Raw genomic sequence first — 17,270 nt, 5'->3', positions numbered from 1 at the left:
CGTGGGCACGTGTTGTGGACCTGCGTCACAGACGTGTGGACGTGTGTCGTGGACGTGTGTCATGGACGCGTGTCGTGGACCTGTGGACATTTGTCATGGACATGTGGACATATGTCGTGGATGTGCGGACGTGTGTCACGGACATGAGTCATGGACATGTGTTGTAGACATGTGGATATATGTTGTGGACATGTAGACATATGTCATGGACGTGCAGACGTGTCATGGACGTGTGGACATGTCATGGACGTGTGGACATATATTGTGGATGTGTGTGATGGATGTGTGGACATGTGTCGTGGACGTGTGGACATATATTGTGGACGTGTGTCACGGACGTATGTTGTGGATGTGTGCGATGGACGTGCAGACATGTGTCATGGACATATATCATGGATGTGTGTGATGGACGTGTGGACATGTGTGATGGACGTGTGGACATATATTGTGGATGTGTGTCATGGACATGTGGATGTGTGTGATGGATGCGTGGACGTGTGTCATGAACGTGCAGACGTGTTGTGGATGTGCGGACATTTGTCATGGACATGTGGACATATGTCGTGGATGTGTGGACGTGTGTCATGGACGTGTGTTGTAGACATGTGGATATATGTTGTGGACATGTAGATGTATGTCATGGACGTGCAGACGTGTCATGGACGTGTGGACATATATTGTGGACATGTGTCATGGATGTGTGGACGTATGTTGTGGATGTGTGTGATGGATGTGCGGATGTGTGTCATGGATGCGTCATGGACATGTCGTGGATGTGTGGACATATATTGTGGACATGTGTCACAGACGTATGTTGTGGATGTGTGTGATGGATGTGCAGACATGTGTCATGGATATGTGGACATATGTCGCGGATGTGTGTCATGGGCGTGTGGACATGTGTCATGGATGTGTGTACGTGTGTCATGGATGTGCGGACGTGTGATGGACGTGTGGACATATATTGTGGATGTGTGTCATGGATGTGTGGACGCATGTTGCGGATGTGTGTGATGGATGTGTGGACGTGTGTCATGAACGTGCGGACATGTGTCGTGGACGTGCGGACATTTGTCATGGACACGTGGACATATGTCGTGGATGTGCAGACGTGTGTTGTGGACCTGTGTCATGGACCTGTGGACGTGTTGTGGATGTGTGTGATGGACGTGTGGACATTTGTCATGGACGTGTGGACATGTATCATGGATGTGTGAACTTATGTCATGGACGTGCAGACGTGTCATGGACGTGTGTCGTGGACATTTGTCATGGACGTGTGGACATGTATCATGGATGTGTGAACTTATGTCATGGACGTGCAGACGTGTCATGGACGTGTGTCGTGGACATATGTCGTGGATGTGCAGATATGTGTCACGAACATGTGTCATGGACGTTGGACATGTCGTGGATGTGTGGACAGACATATGTTGTGGACATGTGGACGTGTGTCATGGATGTGTGGGCGTGTGGCGTGGACATATGTTGCGGATGTGTGTCGTGGACACGTGGACGTGTGGAGGTGTGTTATCATGCAGGGGTCTGCGTGTGCGTGCGTGTGTTGACCCCAGTCCCACGGCTCCACCACATCCGACAGCTTCCGTCTCCTGCTCCAGCCCTCAAAGCCGGCCAGCCAACCGGTGCGTGAAGATCTCCAAAGTTGACTGGCCAATCAGCCGGTCTCCAAAGCTGGCTGGCCAATTGGTACGTGCCGACGTCTTAATCTGGTTGGCCAATCAGCACGTGCTGGTCTCCAAAGCCAGCTGGCCAATCGGCACGTATCGATGTCTTCCTTAATTTGGTTTGGCAACCAACACACGGTGGTCTCCAAAGCCAGTTGGCCAACCAGCACGTGTCGGTCTCCAAGACTCTCCGGCCAATGGGACTTGCTGGCTCGCAAAGGCAGCTGGCCAATAGCACGTGCCGGTCTCCAAAGCCATTAGCCAACCAACACGACCACCATCTCCAAAGCCCATCACCACGCCTGAGTTTTTCCAAAAAAGTCATTGGCCAATCAGATGATCACGTTGGTCTCCGAAGCCGCTTGCCGATGATGTCACGCCTTTGCCTCCAACGCCCCCCACCCCCGGCCAATCATCTGCCTTTCGTTTGTTTTTTTTTTTTTTTTTCCCCAAAACCGGTTGACCCACCAAGCGCCGTCACATCTCCAAAGCCAACCGACCGCCCAACCGCCGCCTCCCCAATCGCCGCGACCCCACCGGCGGTCGTCCCATCGCCGGATCCCGACCCGCCGATTGGCGCCCGCCCTAACGAGGCGAGGCGGTGCCCGAGGAAGCGCCGAGGGATTAGGGAAAAAGGCGGCGAGGCGTCTTTTCGCGCCCGTCGGACGCCTCCGGCTCAGCCCCGGGGGGGGCGGGACGAGCCGGATCGGGCCCCGACGCCGTTATAAAACCGTCGGAGCTCACGTGGGAGGGACGGGCGCGGAGCTGCGGCGACGGAAGAGACGCGCCGGGGCCGGTTGGGACGGTTTTCTTTCGGCGTAGGGTGGAGGGGGGGGGGTGTGTAGTGGGGGGGAACGACGACGACGACGACACACGTATACGCAGAAAGAGCGAAACGTCGGGATTTCGCCCCGTCCTCGCGGCCGGACGGGACGTTGGCCGAGAACCGGGAGAGCTCGGCCGGGAAGGAGAGGGGGGCGGCCCCCCCTGGCCCCCGGCGGGGCACAGCGGGGACCTGCGGAGAGGTTTGTCGGGATGGGGATGATGGGGGGGGTGGTGGTGGTGGGGCCCCTTTCGGCAAGAGGTCATGGTCCGTGGTCGCTCCTTCCAGCTCCTCGCCTTGGTCTCCAGCCATCCCGCCTTCTTGCTTCATCCCTGGTCTCCGTCTATCCTTCCTTCCCCAAGTTTGATCCATCTCTCCATCTCCGTGATCCCTCCTTCTCCAGGTTTGATCCGTTCCTCCATCCTTGATCTCCATCCTTCCTTCCTTCTCCAGGTTTACACCATCCCTGCTCTCCATCCTTCCTTCTTTTTCCAGGTTTACACCATCCCTGCTCTCCATCCTTCCTTCTTTTTCCAGGTTTACACTGTCCCTGCTCTCCATCTTTCCTTCTTTTTCCAGGTTTACACCTTCCCTGCTCTCCATCCTTCCTTCCTTCTCCATGCTTGCTCCATATCTCCATCCCTCATCTCCATCCAACCTTCCTCCTCCATCCCTCGATTCCGCCTTCCTCCTCCATCCCTCGATCCCTTCTTCCTCCTCCATCCCTTGATCCCTTCTTCCTCCTCCATCCCTCGATCCTTCCTTCCTCCTCCATCCCTCGATTCCTCCTTCCTCCTCCATCCCTTGATCCCTTCTTCCTCCTCCATCCCTCGATCCCTCCTTCCTTCTCCATCCCTCAGTTCCCAATTTCCATCCCTCCGTCCTTCTCCACGCTTCCTCCATCCCTTCATCCGTGATCTTCATCCTTCTCCGCGCCGGTCCCATTCCTCCTTCCCCGCATCCATCCATCCATCCTCAGCCCCCTCTTCCCATCTTCATCCAGTCTCTCCGCAAGGAACCACCACCCACGTCCGTGGGGCCCGCCACCTCCCTCCGTGGGGCCCACCACCCCATATCCATGGGGAGCAACGACCGACCCCTATGGGACCCATTTCCTTTATCTGTGGGGCCCATGGCACATGGCCACAGGGAGTGGTGACCCACACCCATGGGTGGCTCCGACCCATGGCCATGGGAACCGTGACCCACACTCACGTGGAGCCTTGACCCACTTCTATGGGGCCCACAAACCTCCTCCGTGGGGAGCAATGACCCATTGCCACGAGGAACCGTGACCCACGTCCATGGGGCAACCAGTTGGGTCCCTCCAACCTTTGGCCACGGGGAACCGTGACTCAAAGCCGCGGGGAACCGTGACCCACGAGGAACCGCGACCCACGGCCATGGCGGGGGGGGGAGACCACGACCCCCAACCACCGGGAGCAGCGACCCATGTCCTTCCAACCCACATCCCTGGGGAGCAATGACCCACATCCAAGGGTGTCTCCAATCCCCAACCTTGAAGAACCGTGACCCCCAACCACGGAGGGGCCACGACCCACGTCTCCGGGGGGCCACGACCCACATCTCTGGGGGCCACTACCCACAGCCCCATCCCGAGGGAGGCATCCGAGGGCAGTGCGAGGTGCTGGGAGGTCAATCGCCTCAAGACAAGGAGGGGGGAGGCGGAGGAGTTGGCAGAGCCAGTAATTACGGGCCTCATTAAAGGATGACTGTGTTGATTGATTGCCGCCGTGGCACTCGGCCCGATGATGTCACCGTTGCAAAAGCGCGATGACGGGGCGAATCGTGTCGCTCCGACCACTGGGTGGAGAGGACTGGGGGGGGCAGGGAGGGGAGTTGGGGGGCTCTGCCACACCGCTGTAGACCCCAAAATGGTTGGAGAGCCACCACGATGCCCCTCCACCCCCTAAATGGGTGGAAGATGCTCCCAGGAAACATCTCACCTTCTCCTGGAGCGGGGCAGAGGGTCCAGGTGAAGCCACGAAGTGGGGGGCAAAAAAAAAAAAAAACCAACCTCTAACGCCTCTGCCCCACAGCGGCCACGGCGATGGAGGTGCAAGCCATGGTGGCCCTCAGGCTATGGGGCAGCATGAAACTACTGGGAGCCCTGGTCTTGGTGGCATCCACGGGTGAGTGTTAAGGGTGGCGGGCGTGACCGGTGGGACGGACGACGGGCGTGCGGTGGGACAGACGCGCGTGTGACGGCGCTGACGCGCGTCTCCCCGGTCCCGCATCCCTTGCAGGGTCTTCGGTGGCGGGTGATAACCGCGTGGTGGGCGGCATGGACTGCGAGCCCCACTCGCAGCCGTGGCAGGTGGCCATCCTCGACATGTACAAGCTCTACTGCGGCGGCGTCCTGGTGGCCAGGCAGTGGGTGGTGACGGCGGCCCATTGCACCACGCCGGGGTAAGGGCGATGTCTCACGTGTCCCATGCATGTCCCGTGGTCCCGACGCGTGTCCCGTGGTCCCAAGGCTGGTCATGGGCACGCTGGGGTCTCCACGTGTCTTGGCTACGTGTTGCGTCCCACGACCGCACCCTGGAGCTCCACGTCCCGTGTCCCACATGCCACGGCCATGCTGCCGTCCCACGCGTGTCCCAGACGCGCCACGTCCCACGGGAGCCATGGCCGTGTCACGATCGCGACGTCCCCTACGTGGGTCAGGTTGGCCATGTCCCACCCATGCCATGCCCCACAAGTGTCGTGGCCACCTCGTGGCCACCCCGTGGCCACCAAGCCCCACAGGTGGGCCACGGTCTTGCGGTCCTAGCCACCTCGCCGCGTGTCCCACGCGTGTCCCTCCTGCCTGCCGTAGGATCACCAGCACCCACCTGGGCAAGCACAACCTCTACACGCGGGAGTGGGGCGAGGTGCAGAAGATGGTGCAGAAGTTCGTGCCGCACCCCAACTACAACCCCACCACCAAGGACAACGACATCATGTTGATGAAACTCCTGACGCCCGTCACCCTCACCAACAGGATCCAGCCCATCGCCGTGGCCTCCTGCCTCCCGGATCCTGGCACCACCTGCGTCACCTCGGGATGGGGGGCCACCACCTCCCCAGAAGGTACCCAGTATCTGTGACCTCTTCTGGATGCTTGGGTCCCATCCTGGAGGTCCGGGTCCTCTCCTGGAGGTCTGGGTCCTCTCTTGGGGGTCTGGGTCTCCTCTTGGGGGTCTGGGTCCTCTCCTGGAGGTCTGGGTCCCCTATTGGGGGTCTGGGTCTCCTCTTGGGGGTCTGGGTCCTCTCCTGGAGGTCTGGGTCCTCTCTTGGGGGTCTGGGTCCTCTCCTGGAGGTCTGGGTCCTCTCTTGGGGGTCTGGGTCTCCTCTTGGGGGTCTGGGTCCTCTCCTGGAGGTCTGGGTCCCCTATTGGGGGTCTGGGTCTCCTCTTGGGGGTCTGGGTCCTCTCCTGGAGGTCTGGGTCCTCTCTTGGGGGTCTGGGTCCTCTCCTGGAGGTCTGGGTCCTCTCTTGGGGGTCTGGGTCTCCTCTTGGGGGTCTGGGTCCTCTCCTGGAGGTCTGGGTCCCCTATTGGGGGTCTGGGTCTCCTCTTGGGGGTCTGGGTCCTCTCCTGGAGGTCTGGGTCCTCTCTTGGGGGTCTGGGTCCTCTCCTGGAGGTCTGGGTCCTCTCTTGGGGGTCTGGGTCTCCTCTTGGGGGTCTGGGTCCCCCTCTGGAGGTCTGGGTCCTCTCCTGAAGGTCTGGGTCCCCTCTTGGGGGCCTGGGTCCGCTCCTCTTGGGGGTCTGGGTCCCCTCCTGGAGGTCCAGGTCCTCTCCTGGAGGTCTGGGACCCCTCTTGAGGGTCTGGGTCCTCTCCTGTAGGTCTGGGTCCCCTCTTGGGGGTCTGGGTCCTCTCCTGGAGGTCTGGGTCGCCTCCTGGAGGTCTAGGTCTCCTCTTGGGGGTCCGGGTCCCCTCCTGGAGGTCTGGGACCCCTCTTGGGGGTCTGGGTCCTTTCCCAGAGGTCTGGGTCCTCTCTTGGGGGTCTGGGTCCTCTCCTGGAGGTCTGGGTCTCCTCTTGGGGGTCTGGGTCCTCTCCTGGAGGTCTGGGACCCCTCCTGGGGGTCTGGGTCCCCCTCTGGAGGTCTGGGTTTCCCCCCAGTCATCTCCTTGGCACCTTGATCCTCAAATGAGTGCCTGAACCCTATCCTGGACACCTGGGTCCTCTCCTGGACATCTGGGTCTTCTCCTGAACACCCAAGTCCTACCCTGGGCATCTACGTCCCCTCCTGGACTTCTAGGTCCCCTCATGGACATATGGGGTCCTCTCCTGGACATCTGGGTCTTCTCCTTGGCACCCAAGTCCCCTTCTGGGCACCTACATCCCCTCATGGACATCTAGGTCCCCTCATGGATGTCTGGGTCCTCTCCCAGACATCTGGGTCCTCTCATGGACACCTGGGTCTTCTCCTGGACACCCAAGTCCCCTCCTGGGCACCTACATCCCCTCATGGACATCTAGGTCCCCTCATGGATGTCTGGGTCCTCTCCCAGACATCTGGGTCCTCTCATGGACGCCTGGGTCTTCTCCTGGACACCCAAGTCCTACCCTGGGCATCTACGTCCCCTCCTGGACATTTAGGTCCTCTCCTGGACATCTGGGTCTTCTCCTGAACACCCAAGTCCCCTTCTAGGCACCTATGTCCCATCATGGACATCTAGGTCCCCTCATGGACATCTGGGTCCTCTCCTGGACATCTGGGTCTTCTCCTGAACACCCAAGTCCTACCCTGGGCATCTACGTCCCCTCCTGGACATCTAGGTCCCCTCATGGACATATGGGTCCTCTCCTGGACATCTGGGTCCTCTCCTGGACATCTGGGTCTTCTCCTGGACATCTGGGAGCCCTCATGGATGTCTGGGTCCTCTCCCAGACATCTGGGTCCTCTCATGGACACCTGGGTCTTCTCCTGGACACCCAAGTCCCCTCCTGGGCACCTACGTCCCCTCCTGGACATTTAGGTCCTCTCCTGGACACCTGGGTGTTCTCCTGAACACCCAAGTCCCCTTCTAGGCACCTATGTCCCATCATGGACATCTAGGTCCCCTCATGGATATCTGGGTCTTCTCCTGGACATCTGGGTCTTCTCCTGGACATCTAGGTGACCTCATGGACGTCTGGGTCCTCTCCCAGATATCTAGGTCCTCTCTTGGACATCTGGGTCTTCTCCTGAACACCCAAGTCCTACCCTGGGCATCTACGTCCCCTCCTGGACATCTAGGTCCCCTCATGGACATATGGGTCCTCTCCTGGACATCTGGGTCTTCTCCTGGACATCTGGGTGCGCTCATGGACATCTGGGTCTTCTCCTGGACATCTGGGTCTTCTCCTGGACATCTAGGTGCCCTCGTGGTTGTCTGGGTCCTCTCCCAGATATCTAGGTCCTCTCCTGGACATCTGGGTCTTCTCCTGAACACCCAAGTCCTACCCTGGGCATCTACGTCCCCTCCTGGACATCTAGGTCCCCTCATGGACATATGGGTCCCCCTCTGGAGGTCTGGGTCTTCTCCTGGACATCTGGGTCTTCTCCTGGACATCTAGGTGCCCTCGTGGTTGTCTGGGTCCTCTCCCAGATATCTAGGTCCTCTCCTGGACATCTGGGTCTTCTCCTGAACACCCAAGTCCTACCCTGGGCATCTACGTCCCCTCCTGGACATCTAGGTCCCCTCATGGACATATGGGTCCTCTCCTGGACATCTGGGTCCTCTCCTGGACATCTGGGTCTTCTCCTGGACATCTGGGAGCCCTCATGGATGTCTGGGTCCTCTCCCAGACATCTGGGTCCTCTCATGGACACCTGGGTCTTCTCCTGGACACCCAAGTCCCCTCCTGGGCACCTACGTCCCCTCCTGGACATTTAGGTCCTCTCCTGGACACCTGGGTGTTCTCCTGAACACCCAAGTCCCCTTCTAGGCACCTATGTCCCATCATGGACATCTAGGTCCCCTCATGGATATCTGGGTCTTCTCCTGGACATCTGGGTCTTCTCCTGGACATCTAGGTGACCTCATGGACGTCTGGGTCCTCTCCCAGATATCTAGGTCCTCTCTTGGACATCTGGGTCTTCTCCTGAACACCCAAGTCCTACCCTGGGCATCTACGTCCCCTCCTGGCCATCTAGGTCCCCTCATGGACATCTGGGTCTTCTCCTGGACATCTGGGTGCGCTCATGGACATCTGGGTCTTCTCCTGGACATCTGGGTCTTCTCCTGGACATCTAGGTGCCCTCATGGATGTCTGGGTCCTCTCCCAGATATCTAGGTCCTCTCCTGGACACCTGGGTCTTCTCCTGGACACCCAAGTCCCCTCCTGGGCACCTACGTCCCCTCCTGGACATCTAGGTCCCCTCATGGACATATGGGTCCTCTCCTGGACATCTAGGTCCTCTCCTGGACATCTGGGTCTTCTCCTGGGCACCCAAGTCCCCTTCTGGGCACCTACATCCCCTCATGGACATCTAGGTCCCCTCATGGACATCTAGGTCCTCTCCTGGACATCTGGGTCTTCTCCTGGACATCTAGGTGCCCTCATGGACATCTGGGTCCTCTCCCAGACATCTAGGTCCTCTCCTGGACATCTGGGTCTTCTCCTGGACATCTGGGTCCCCTCCCAGATGCCTGGGTCTTCTCCTGAACACCCAAGTCCCCTCCTGGGCACCTACGTCCCCTCCTGGACATCTAGGTCCCCTCATGGACATTTAGGTCCTCTCCTGGACGTCTGGGTCTTCTCCTGGACACCCAAGTCCCCTCCTAGGCACCTATGTCCCATCATGGACATCTAGGTCCTCTCCCAGACATCTAGGTCCTCTCTTGGACATCTAGGTCCTCTTCTGGACATCTACATTCTCTCCTGGACACCTGGGTCTTCTCCTGAACACCCAAGTCCCCTTCTGAGCACCTACATCCCCTCATGGACATCTAGGTCCCCTCGTGGACATCTGGGGGGTCTCCTGGACACCTGGGTCCTCTCCTAAGAACTAGGAACAACAAGGGGCAGCGGAGGAGGCAAGGGAAGGAAATGACATGAAATTAGATTGATTTATAGCGAGTACGATGAAGAGAAACAAGAGGGAATAGCCTGAAAACATCTAAAGTCCTAGAAATCGAATAACGGGTTAAATGAGAAATAAATAGTACGGATTTCTATCAAAGAAAAGGGAATGAGGGAAAGGAAGGGGGGGGACGCTAAAATAAAGCCAAAGAAAACCAAAGATAAATTAAATGAAAGAAAATTAATTAGGTGGAACAGAAGGGAGCAGAATAAAATTAAAACAAATGAAGTCATAAAGCACCGAGAAGAAAGTTAAAACTAAAAAGCCCCAGAAGAAAAAAAAAGGCTGAAGTGGCATAAAATAGTAATAGCCTAAAATTAAATGAGAGGAAATGAAAGGAAAATGTAACAAAGCGAAATAAGAGAGAATTTCAGAGAAGGGACGTCAAAAAAAGACCCCATTTCTGGAATTTCCTTCTTCCGCCTCAGAAATTCCCCCAGGAGAAGGTTTCCCCCACCGTGGGGGACTTTCCCCTCTGAGAGTTTGAACCCCCCCCCCAAAATCTCATTTTTCTCCCCAAAAACAAGCCGGAGAAGCATCCCCAAGCGAATTCTCCGGGAGAGACACAACTCCTTCTTCTCTGGGGCGGGGCAGGTGTCGGCGCTGGGAAGGGGGGGGAGGGGGGGGCGTGATTTTTGGGGGCGGGGGGGCAAATTTATTCCGATTCCCGGGTCGATTGCTCTGGTTTCTTTCTTCCCCCCCACCTCCCTCCGTTTCCCATCTCAGTCACTTACCCGGACGTCTTGCAGTGCGTCAACGTCACCATCTTCTCGACGGCCGAGTGCCAACGGTTATACCCCGGTTCCATCACCGACAACATGCTCTGCGCCGGGAGCCTCCAAGGCGGTAGGGACTCTTGCCAGGTACGGTCAAAACGTCCCCCCTTCTGCCATTGGCGATTTTTCCACCGGGGCCTGTCTCCAAGGTGGACGCGTCCCCTCGTCATCACGACGGGGGTCTTCCTCCGTTGGCCAGCCTAACGGTGGCTCATGAACCCAAGGAGGGTTGGCCAACGCGGTGATGTTCTTCACGCAAACGAGGGTTGGCCAAATCATTCATAGTTGACCAACTCAGCAGGAGCCGGCCAACCCAAGAGGAGTTGTGTAACCCCGTGTTGGTTCTTCAACCCAACAAGGGTTGGCCAACACCAGTAGACTTGGCCAACTCAGCAGCAGCTGGCCATTCCAAGGGGAGTTCAGTAACCCCGTGTTGGTTCTTCGACTCATCAAGGGTTGGCCAACACCAGTAGAATTGGCCAACTCAGCAACAGCCAGCCAATCCAAGGGGAGTTGAGTAACCCCGTGTTGGTTCTTCAACCCAACAAGGGTTGGCCAACACCAGTAGAATTGGCCAACTCAGCAACAGCCGGCCAACCCAAGGGGAGTTTCAACCCAACAAGGGTTGGCCAACACCAGTAGAACTGGCCAATTCAGCCATGGCTGGAAAACCCAAAGAGATTTGGACAACCCACCGGGGTGGTTGGCCAACCCATTGATGTTCTTCAACCAACAAGGGTTGGCCAAATCATTTATAGTTGGCCAACTCAGCAGTAGCCGGCCAACCCAAGAGGAGTTGAATAACCCAGTGTTGGTTCTTCAACCCAACAAGGGTTGGCCAACACCAGTAGAATTGGCCAACTCAGCAACAGCCAACCAACACAAAAGGAGATGAATAACCCCGTGTTGGTTCTTCAACCCAACAAGGGTTGGCCAACACCAGTAGAATTGGCCAACTCTGCAGCAGACGGCCAATCCCAGAGGAGTTGAGTAACCCCATGTTGGTTCTTCAACCCAACAAGGGTTGGCCAACACCAGTAGAACTGGCCAATTCAGCCATGGCTGGAAAACCCAAAGAGATTTGGACAACCCACCGGGGTGGTTGACCAACCCATTTGGTTCTTCAACCAAACGAGGGTTGGCCAAATCATTCATAGTTGGCCAACTCAGCAGCAGACGGCCAACCCAAGAGGAGCTGAGTAACCCCATGTTGGTTCTTCAACCCAACAAGGGTTGGCCAACACCAGTAGAACTGGCCAACTCAGCAGCAGCCAACCAACCCAAAAGGAGTTGAATAACCCCGTGTTGGTTCCTCAACCCAACATGGTTGGCCAACACCAGTAGAATTGGCCAACTCAGCAACAGCCGGTCAACCCAAGGGGAGTTTCAACCCAACAAGGGTTGGCCAACACCAGTAGAACTGGCCAACTCAGCCATGGCTGGAAAACCCAAAGAGATTTGGACAACCCACCGGGGTGGTTGACCAATCCTGTGATGGTTAAACAAGCCACCAAGCTGACCCAATGGGAGTTGGTCACCCAACGCAACGATGGTGGAACAACTCAAGAGTTGGACAGCCCAATGTCAGGGGTTGGTTAACCCAGTCATAGATTATTAATCCCAAAAAAGGTTGACCAAACCAGTTGGAGGTGACCAACCCAATGGCAGTTGGCCAACCCAATGGTGGCTGGCCAACCCAACAACGGTTGGCCAACCCAATGGTGGCCCGCCAACCCGACAATGGTTGGCCAACCCAATGATGGCCAGCCAACCCAACAACGGTTGGCCAACCCAGAGAGGTCACCCAACCCAATGAGCCCTAACCATGGCGGGGCAAGCCACAGGGAGTTGGCCAACCCAACGAGGGTTGGGTGAGCCGGTGGAAGAGGGTGGCGGGTTCACGCCACGTCTTTCCGTAGGGCGACTCCGGAGGACCTCTGGTTTGCAACAGGACCCTTCAAGGTATCGTGTCCTGGGGCATGGAGAAATGTGGGCAACCCAAGAGACCTGGTGTCTACACCAAGGTCTGTAGATACGCCCAGTGGATCCAGAAGACCATGAAGGACAACGAGTGACACTTCCAGCGACCTCCAAGTGCCCGGGGGGACGCTCGGAGGACCACATCCGCGTTCCCGCTGCTCACCGGAGCAGGACGCTGGGACGACAGAGGCTGTGGCGAGGTCGTGGGTAGAATCGGGGTCACCTGGGCGAAGCTGGTGAGAGGGTGGGTGGGAAGGCACGAGAAATTAAAGCGTTGTGATGTTTGGTGGGAAATTTTGTCCTTTCAACCTGCCCCCTCCCCCAAAAAAACACACCCCCCCGAGATTTCAAGATCAATCCCAGACATCTCCTCTCCTCCAGGATCATCCACAGGCCCCGTGTCCACTCATGGCTTCATTTTGAGGTCAGCTCCTTCCCACCGTCCCCCAAATTTGCGACTTTCTGGGAGGAGAAGTCGATTTTATTTGAAGACAAAGCTCGTTTCATTCATGTCGCGCTCTCCTGTCATCTCCCAAGGACCAAGGCATGTGGCTGCGGTGGCCTAACGATGACACGGAGAACATGGGACGCTGGTGGACAAGTCCTCCAACCCAAATGGAGTTGGTCAAGTCAACCAGGGTAACCAACCAAAGCTGGCTGCCCAACTCAATCACCACCAGCCATCCAGCAATGGCCTGTCCAATAGGAGATGCCCAATAGGAATGAAGAACCCAACGAGCCGCAGCCAATGCAACAAAGGTCACCCCATCGATGAGAGTCACCCATCCAATGACGGTTGGCCAACCCAACAAGGGTCAGCCAAGCCAGCAAAGGTTGGCTAACCCAAGGGAGTTGGTCATGCCAACGAGGGTCACCCATCCAATGACGGTTGGCCAACCCAACAAGGGTCAGCCAAGCCAGCAAAGGTTGGCTAACCCAAGGGAGTTGGTCACGCCAACGAGGGTCACCCATCCAACGACGGTTGGCCAACCCAACAAGGGTCAGCCAAACTGGCAATGGATGGCTAACCCAAGGGACCTGGTCACGCCAACGAGGGTCACCCATCCAATGATGGTTGGCCAACCCAACAAGGGTTGGCCAATCCAACAAGCGTTACCCAACCCAATGACGGTTGGCCAACCCAATGTCTACTGGGTTCTTCTTAGGCTGGTGGCCACCTGTTTTTTTCGGCTGTGCCTTTTTTTTTCGGCTGTGCCTTCGCCAGTTGATACGGGATGACCCAGCGTTGCCCAGTTGGAAGGTGCCATCTGGGGCGGGGTCGTGGTGGTGGTCAACCCTTGAACGTCAAAGAGAAGGCGGGATTCCGTCAGCCAGGCGGTCCAGCCTTCCCACCCCAAAGCGGGGAAACGCCATTGGTTGGGCTCTCGCCAAGACCCGCCTACCTCAGATCAGGGAAATGCCGTTGGTTGGGTGCTCCCCGAGACACACCTACCTCAAACCGGAGGAATGTCACCGGTTGGGCTCAATGCAAGACCCGCCCACCCCAAATCAGGGAAATGTCATTGGCTGGGCTCTTCCCAAGCCCCACCTACCTCAGATCAGGGAAATGCCATTGGTTGGGCTCTTCCTAAGACCCACCCACCCCAAAGTGGGGCAACACCATTGGTTGGGCTCTTCCCAAGACCCACCACCCCTAAGTGGGGCAACACCATTGGTTGGACTCTTCCAAAGACCCACCCACCCCAAAGTGGGGCAACACCGTTGGTTGGGCTCTTCCCAAGACCCACCCACCCCTAAGTGGGGCAACACCATTGGTTGGACTTTTCCCAAGCTCCACCCATGCCAAAGCAGGGCAACACCATTGGTTGGGCTCTTCCCAAGCCCCACCTACCTCAGATTGAGGAAACACCATTGGTTGGGCTCTTCCCAAGTCCCACCCCCAAACTCGGGCCACACCATTGGTTGGGAGTTCTGCACGAGAGGGTGGGGCCACCTCCCCCCGTGGGGCGTGGCTGCCACTACCGCCGGCCAATCGCCTGCGGTGGGCCCGATCCAGGCAACGAGGCTGTTTTGTTCCTTTGATTATGGCCTTAAAATCGTTATGACTGTAATTAGCACTAATGACGTCCATCCCATAATAGGATCTCAGCGCCTGCGCCACGCCCAAGGCGCGGTTGTTGTCCCGCCGCGTCGGGGGGCGGGATTTGCTTAATCCGGCGTTAATCTGGCAGGGAGCAGGCAAGAAGCAGGCGGGGGGGGCAGCCGGGGTTGGAATGGGGGGGGCAGAGGGGCGCCCTGCCCCACATCACCCCATAGATACTGTAGGGGACCCACTCTGCCCCATAGATATACCATAGGGGACCCCCTTCACCCCACAGGTGCTGTAGGTGACCCACTTCACCCCACAGATACCGTAGGGACCTACTTTGCCCCACAGATACTATAGGGACCCACTTTGCCCCATAGATACCATAGGGGACCCACTTCGCCCCATAGGTACCTACTCTGCCCCATAGATACCGTAGGGGACCCAAGCATTCGGGGCTGTCCCACTCCACCCCATAGATACCGTAGGGACCCACTTCACCCCATAGATGCTGTAGGTGACCCACTTCACCCCATAGATACCGTAGGGTCCTAATTCGCCCCATAGATACCATAGGGGACCCAAGTATTCAGGGCTGTCCTGCTTCACCCCATAGATACCGTAGGGACCCACTTCACCCCATAGATACCATAGGGACCCACTTTGCCCTATAGATAATGTAGCTACCTAATTGACCCCATAGATACTGTAGGGGACCCACTCTGCCCCATAGATACCGTAGGGGACTGAAGCGTTCAGGGCTGTCCCACTTCACCCCATAGATACCGTAGGGACCCACTTTGCCCCATAGATACCGTAGGGGACCCACTTCACCCCATAGATACTATAGGGACCCACTACACCCCACAGATACCGTAGGGACCCACTCTGCCCCATAGATACCGTAGGGGACCCAAGCATTCGGGGCTGTCCCACTCCACCCCATAGATACCGTAGGGACCCACTTCACCCCATAGATACTATAGGGACCCACTTCACCCCATAGATACCGTAGGGACCCACTCTGCCCCATAGATACCGTAGGGACCCACTTTGCCCCATAGATACCATAGGGGACCCAAGCATTTGGGGCTGTCCCACTCCACCCCATAGATACCATAGGGACCCACTTCACCCCATAGATACTATAGGGACCCACTTCACCCCATAGATACCATAGGGTCCTAATTCACCCCATAGATACCGTAGGGGACCCAAGCATTCGGGGCTGTCCCACTCCACCCCATAGATACCGTAGGGACCCACTTCACCCCATAGATGCTGTAGGTGACCCACTTCACCCCATAGATACCATAGGGTCCTAATTCACCCCATAGATACCATAGGGGACCCAAGTATTCAGGGCTGTCCCGCTTCACCCCATAGATACCGTAGGGACCCACTTCACCCCATAGATACCATAGGGACCCACTTTGCCCTATAGATACTGTAGCTATCTAATTCACCCCATAGATACTGTAGGGGACCCACTCTGCCCCATAGATACCGTAGGGGACCGAAGCGTTCAGGGCTGTCCCACTTCACCCCATAGATACCGTAGGGACCCACTTTGCCCCATAGATACCGTAGGGGACCCACTTCACCCCATAGATACTATAGGGACCCACTACACCCCACAGATACCGTAGGGACCCACTCTGCCCCATAGATACCGTAGGGGACCCAAGCATTCGGGGCTGTCCCACTCCACCCCATAGATACCGTAGGGACCCACTTCACCCCATAGATACTATAGGGACCCACTTCACCCCATAGATACCGTAGGGACCCACTCTGCCCCATAGATACCGTAGGGACCCACTTTGCCCCATAGATACCATAGGGGACCCAAGCATTTGGGGCTGTCCCACTCCACCCCATAGATACCATAGGGACCCACTTCACCCCATAGATACTATAGGGACCCACTTCACCCCATAGATACCATAGGGTCCTAATTCACCCCATAGATACCGTAGGGGACCCAAGCATTCGGGGCTGTCCCACTCCACCCCATAGATACCGTAGGGACCCACTTCACCCCATAGATGCTGTAGGTGACCCACTTCACCCCATAGATACCATAGGGTCCTAATTCACCCCATAGATACCATAGGGGACCCAAGTATTCAGGGCTGTCCCGCTTCACCCCATAGATACCGTAGGGACCCACTTCACCCCATAGATACCATAGGGACCCACTTTGCCCTATAGATACTGTAGCTATCTAATTCACCCCATAGATACTGTAGGGGACCCACTCTGCCCCATAGATACCGTAGGGGACCGAAGCGTTCAGGGCTGTCCCACTTCACCCCATAGATACCGTAGGGACCCACTTTGCCCCATAGATACCGTAGGGGACCCACTTCACCCCATAGATACTATAGGGACCCACTACACCCCACAGATACCGTAGGGACCCACTCTGCCCCATAGATACCATAGGGGACCCAAGCATTCGGGGCTGTCCCACTCCACCCCACAGATACCGTAGGGACCCACTTCACCCCATAGATACTATAGGGACCCACTTCACCCCATAGATACCATAGGGTCCTAATTCACCCCATAGATACCGTAGGGGACCCAAGCATTCGGGGCTGTCCCACTCCACCCCATAGATACCGTAGGGACCCACTTCACCCCATAGATGCTGTAGGTGACCCACTTCACCCCATAGATACCATAGGGTCCTAATTCACCCCATAGATACCATAGGGGACCCAAGTATTCAGGGCTGTCCCGCTTCACCCCATAGATACCGTAGGGACCCACTTCACCCCATAGATACCATAGGGTCCTAATTCACCCCATAGATACCGTAGGGGACCCACTCCACCCCATAGATTCCGTAGGGACCCACTTTGCCCTATAGATACTATA

The 17,270-nt window shown here is 57.0% G+C and overlaps 2 protein-coding genes across 2 annotated transcripts in view; one reads left to right on the top strand and one right to left on the bottom strand.

Annotated features, from left to right (window-relative positions):
- Positions 1 to 17,270, bottom strand: part of LOC138683166 (synaptophysin-like protein 1) — a 65,270-nt gene that overhangs the window by 15,595 nt on the left and 32,405 nt on the right. The gene's annotated exons all lie outside the window — the stretch shown is intronic.
- Positions 4,552 to 12,624, top strand: LOC138683110 (kallikrein-14-like). Its single transcript, XM_069774635.1, has 6 exons — positions 4,552 to 4,661; positions 4,776 to 4,938; positions 5,348 to 5,614; positions 6,354 to 6,493; positions 10,308 to 10,444; positions 12,277 to 12,624. Exons 1-6 carry the CDS (start codon positions 4,580 to 4,582, stop codon positions 12,430 to 12,432), a joined length of 945 nt encoding a protein of 314 aa, XP_069630736.1. The 5' UTR covers positions 4,552 to 4,579; the 3' UTR covers positions 12,433 to 12,624.

The sequence above is a fragment of the Haliaeetus albicilla genome, chromosome 31, assembly GCF_947461875.1.
Source record: "Haliaeetus albicilla chromosome 31, bHalAlb1.1, whole genome shotgun sequence".
Classification (NCBI taxonomy): Eukaryota; Metazoa; Chordata; class Aves; order Accipitriformes; family Accipitridae; genus Haliaeetus; species Haliaeetus albicilla.
This window is presented reverse-complemented; position numbering and strand designations above follow the sequence as displayed.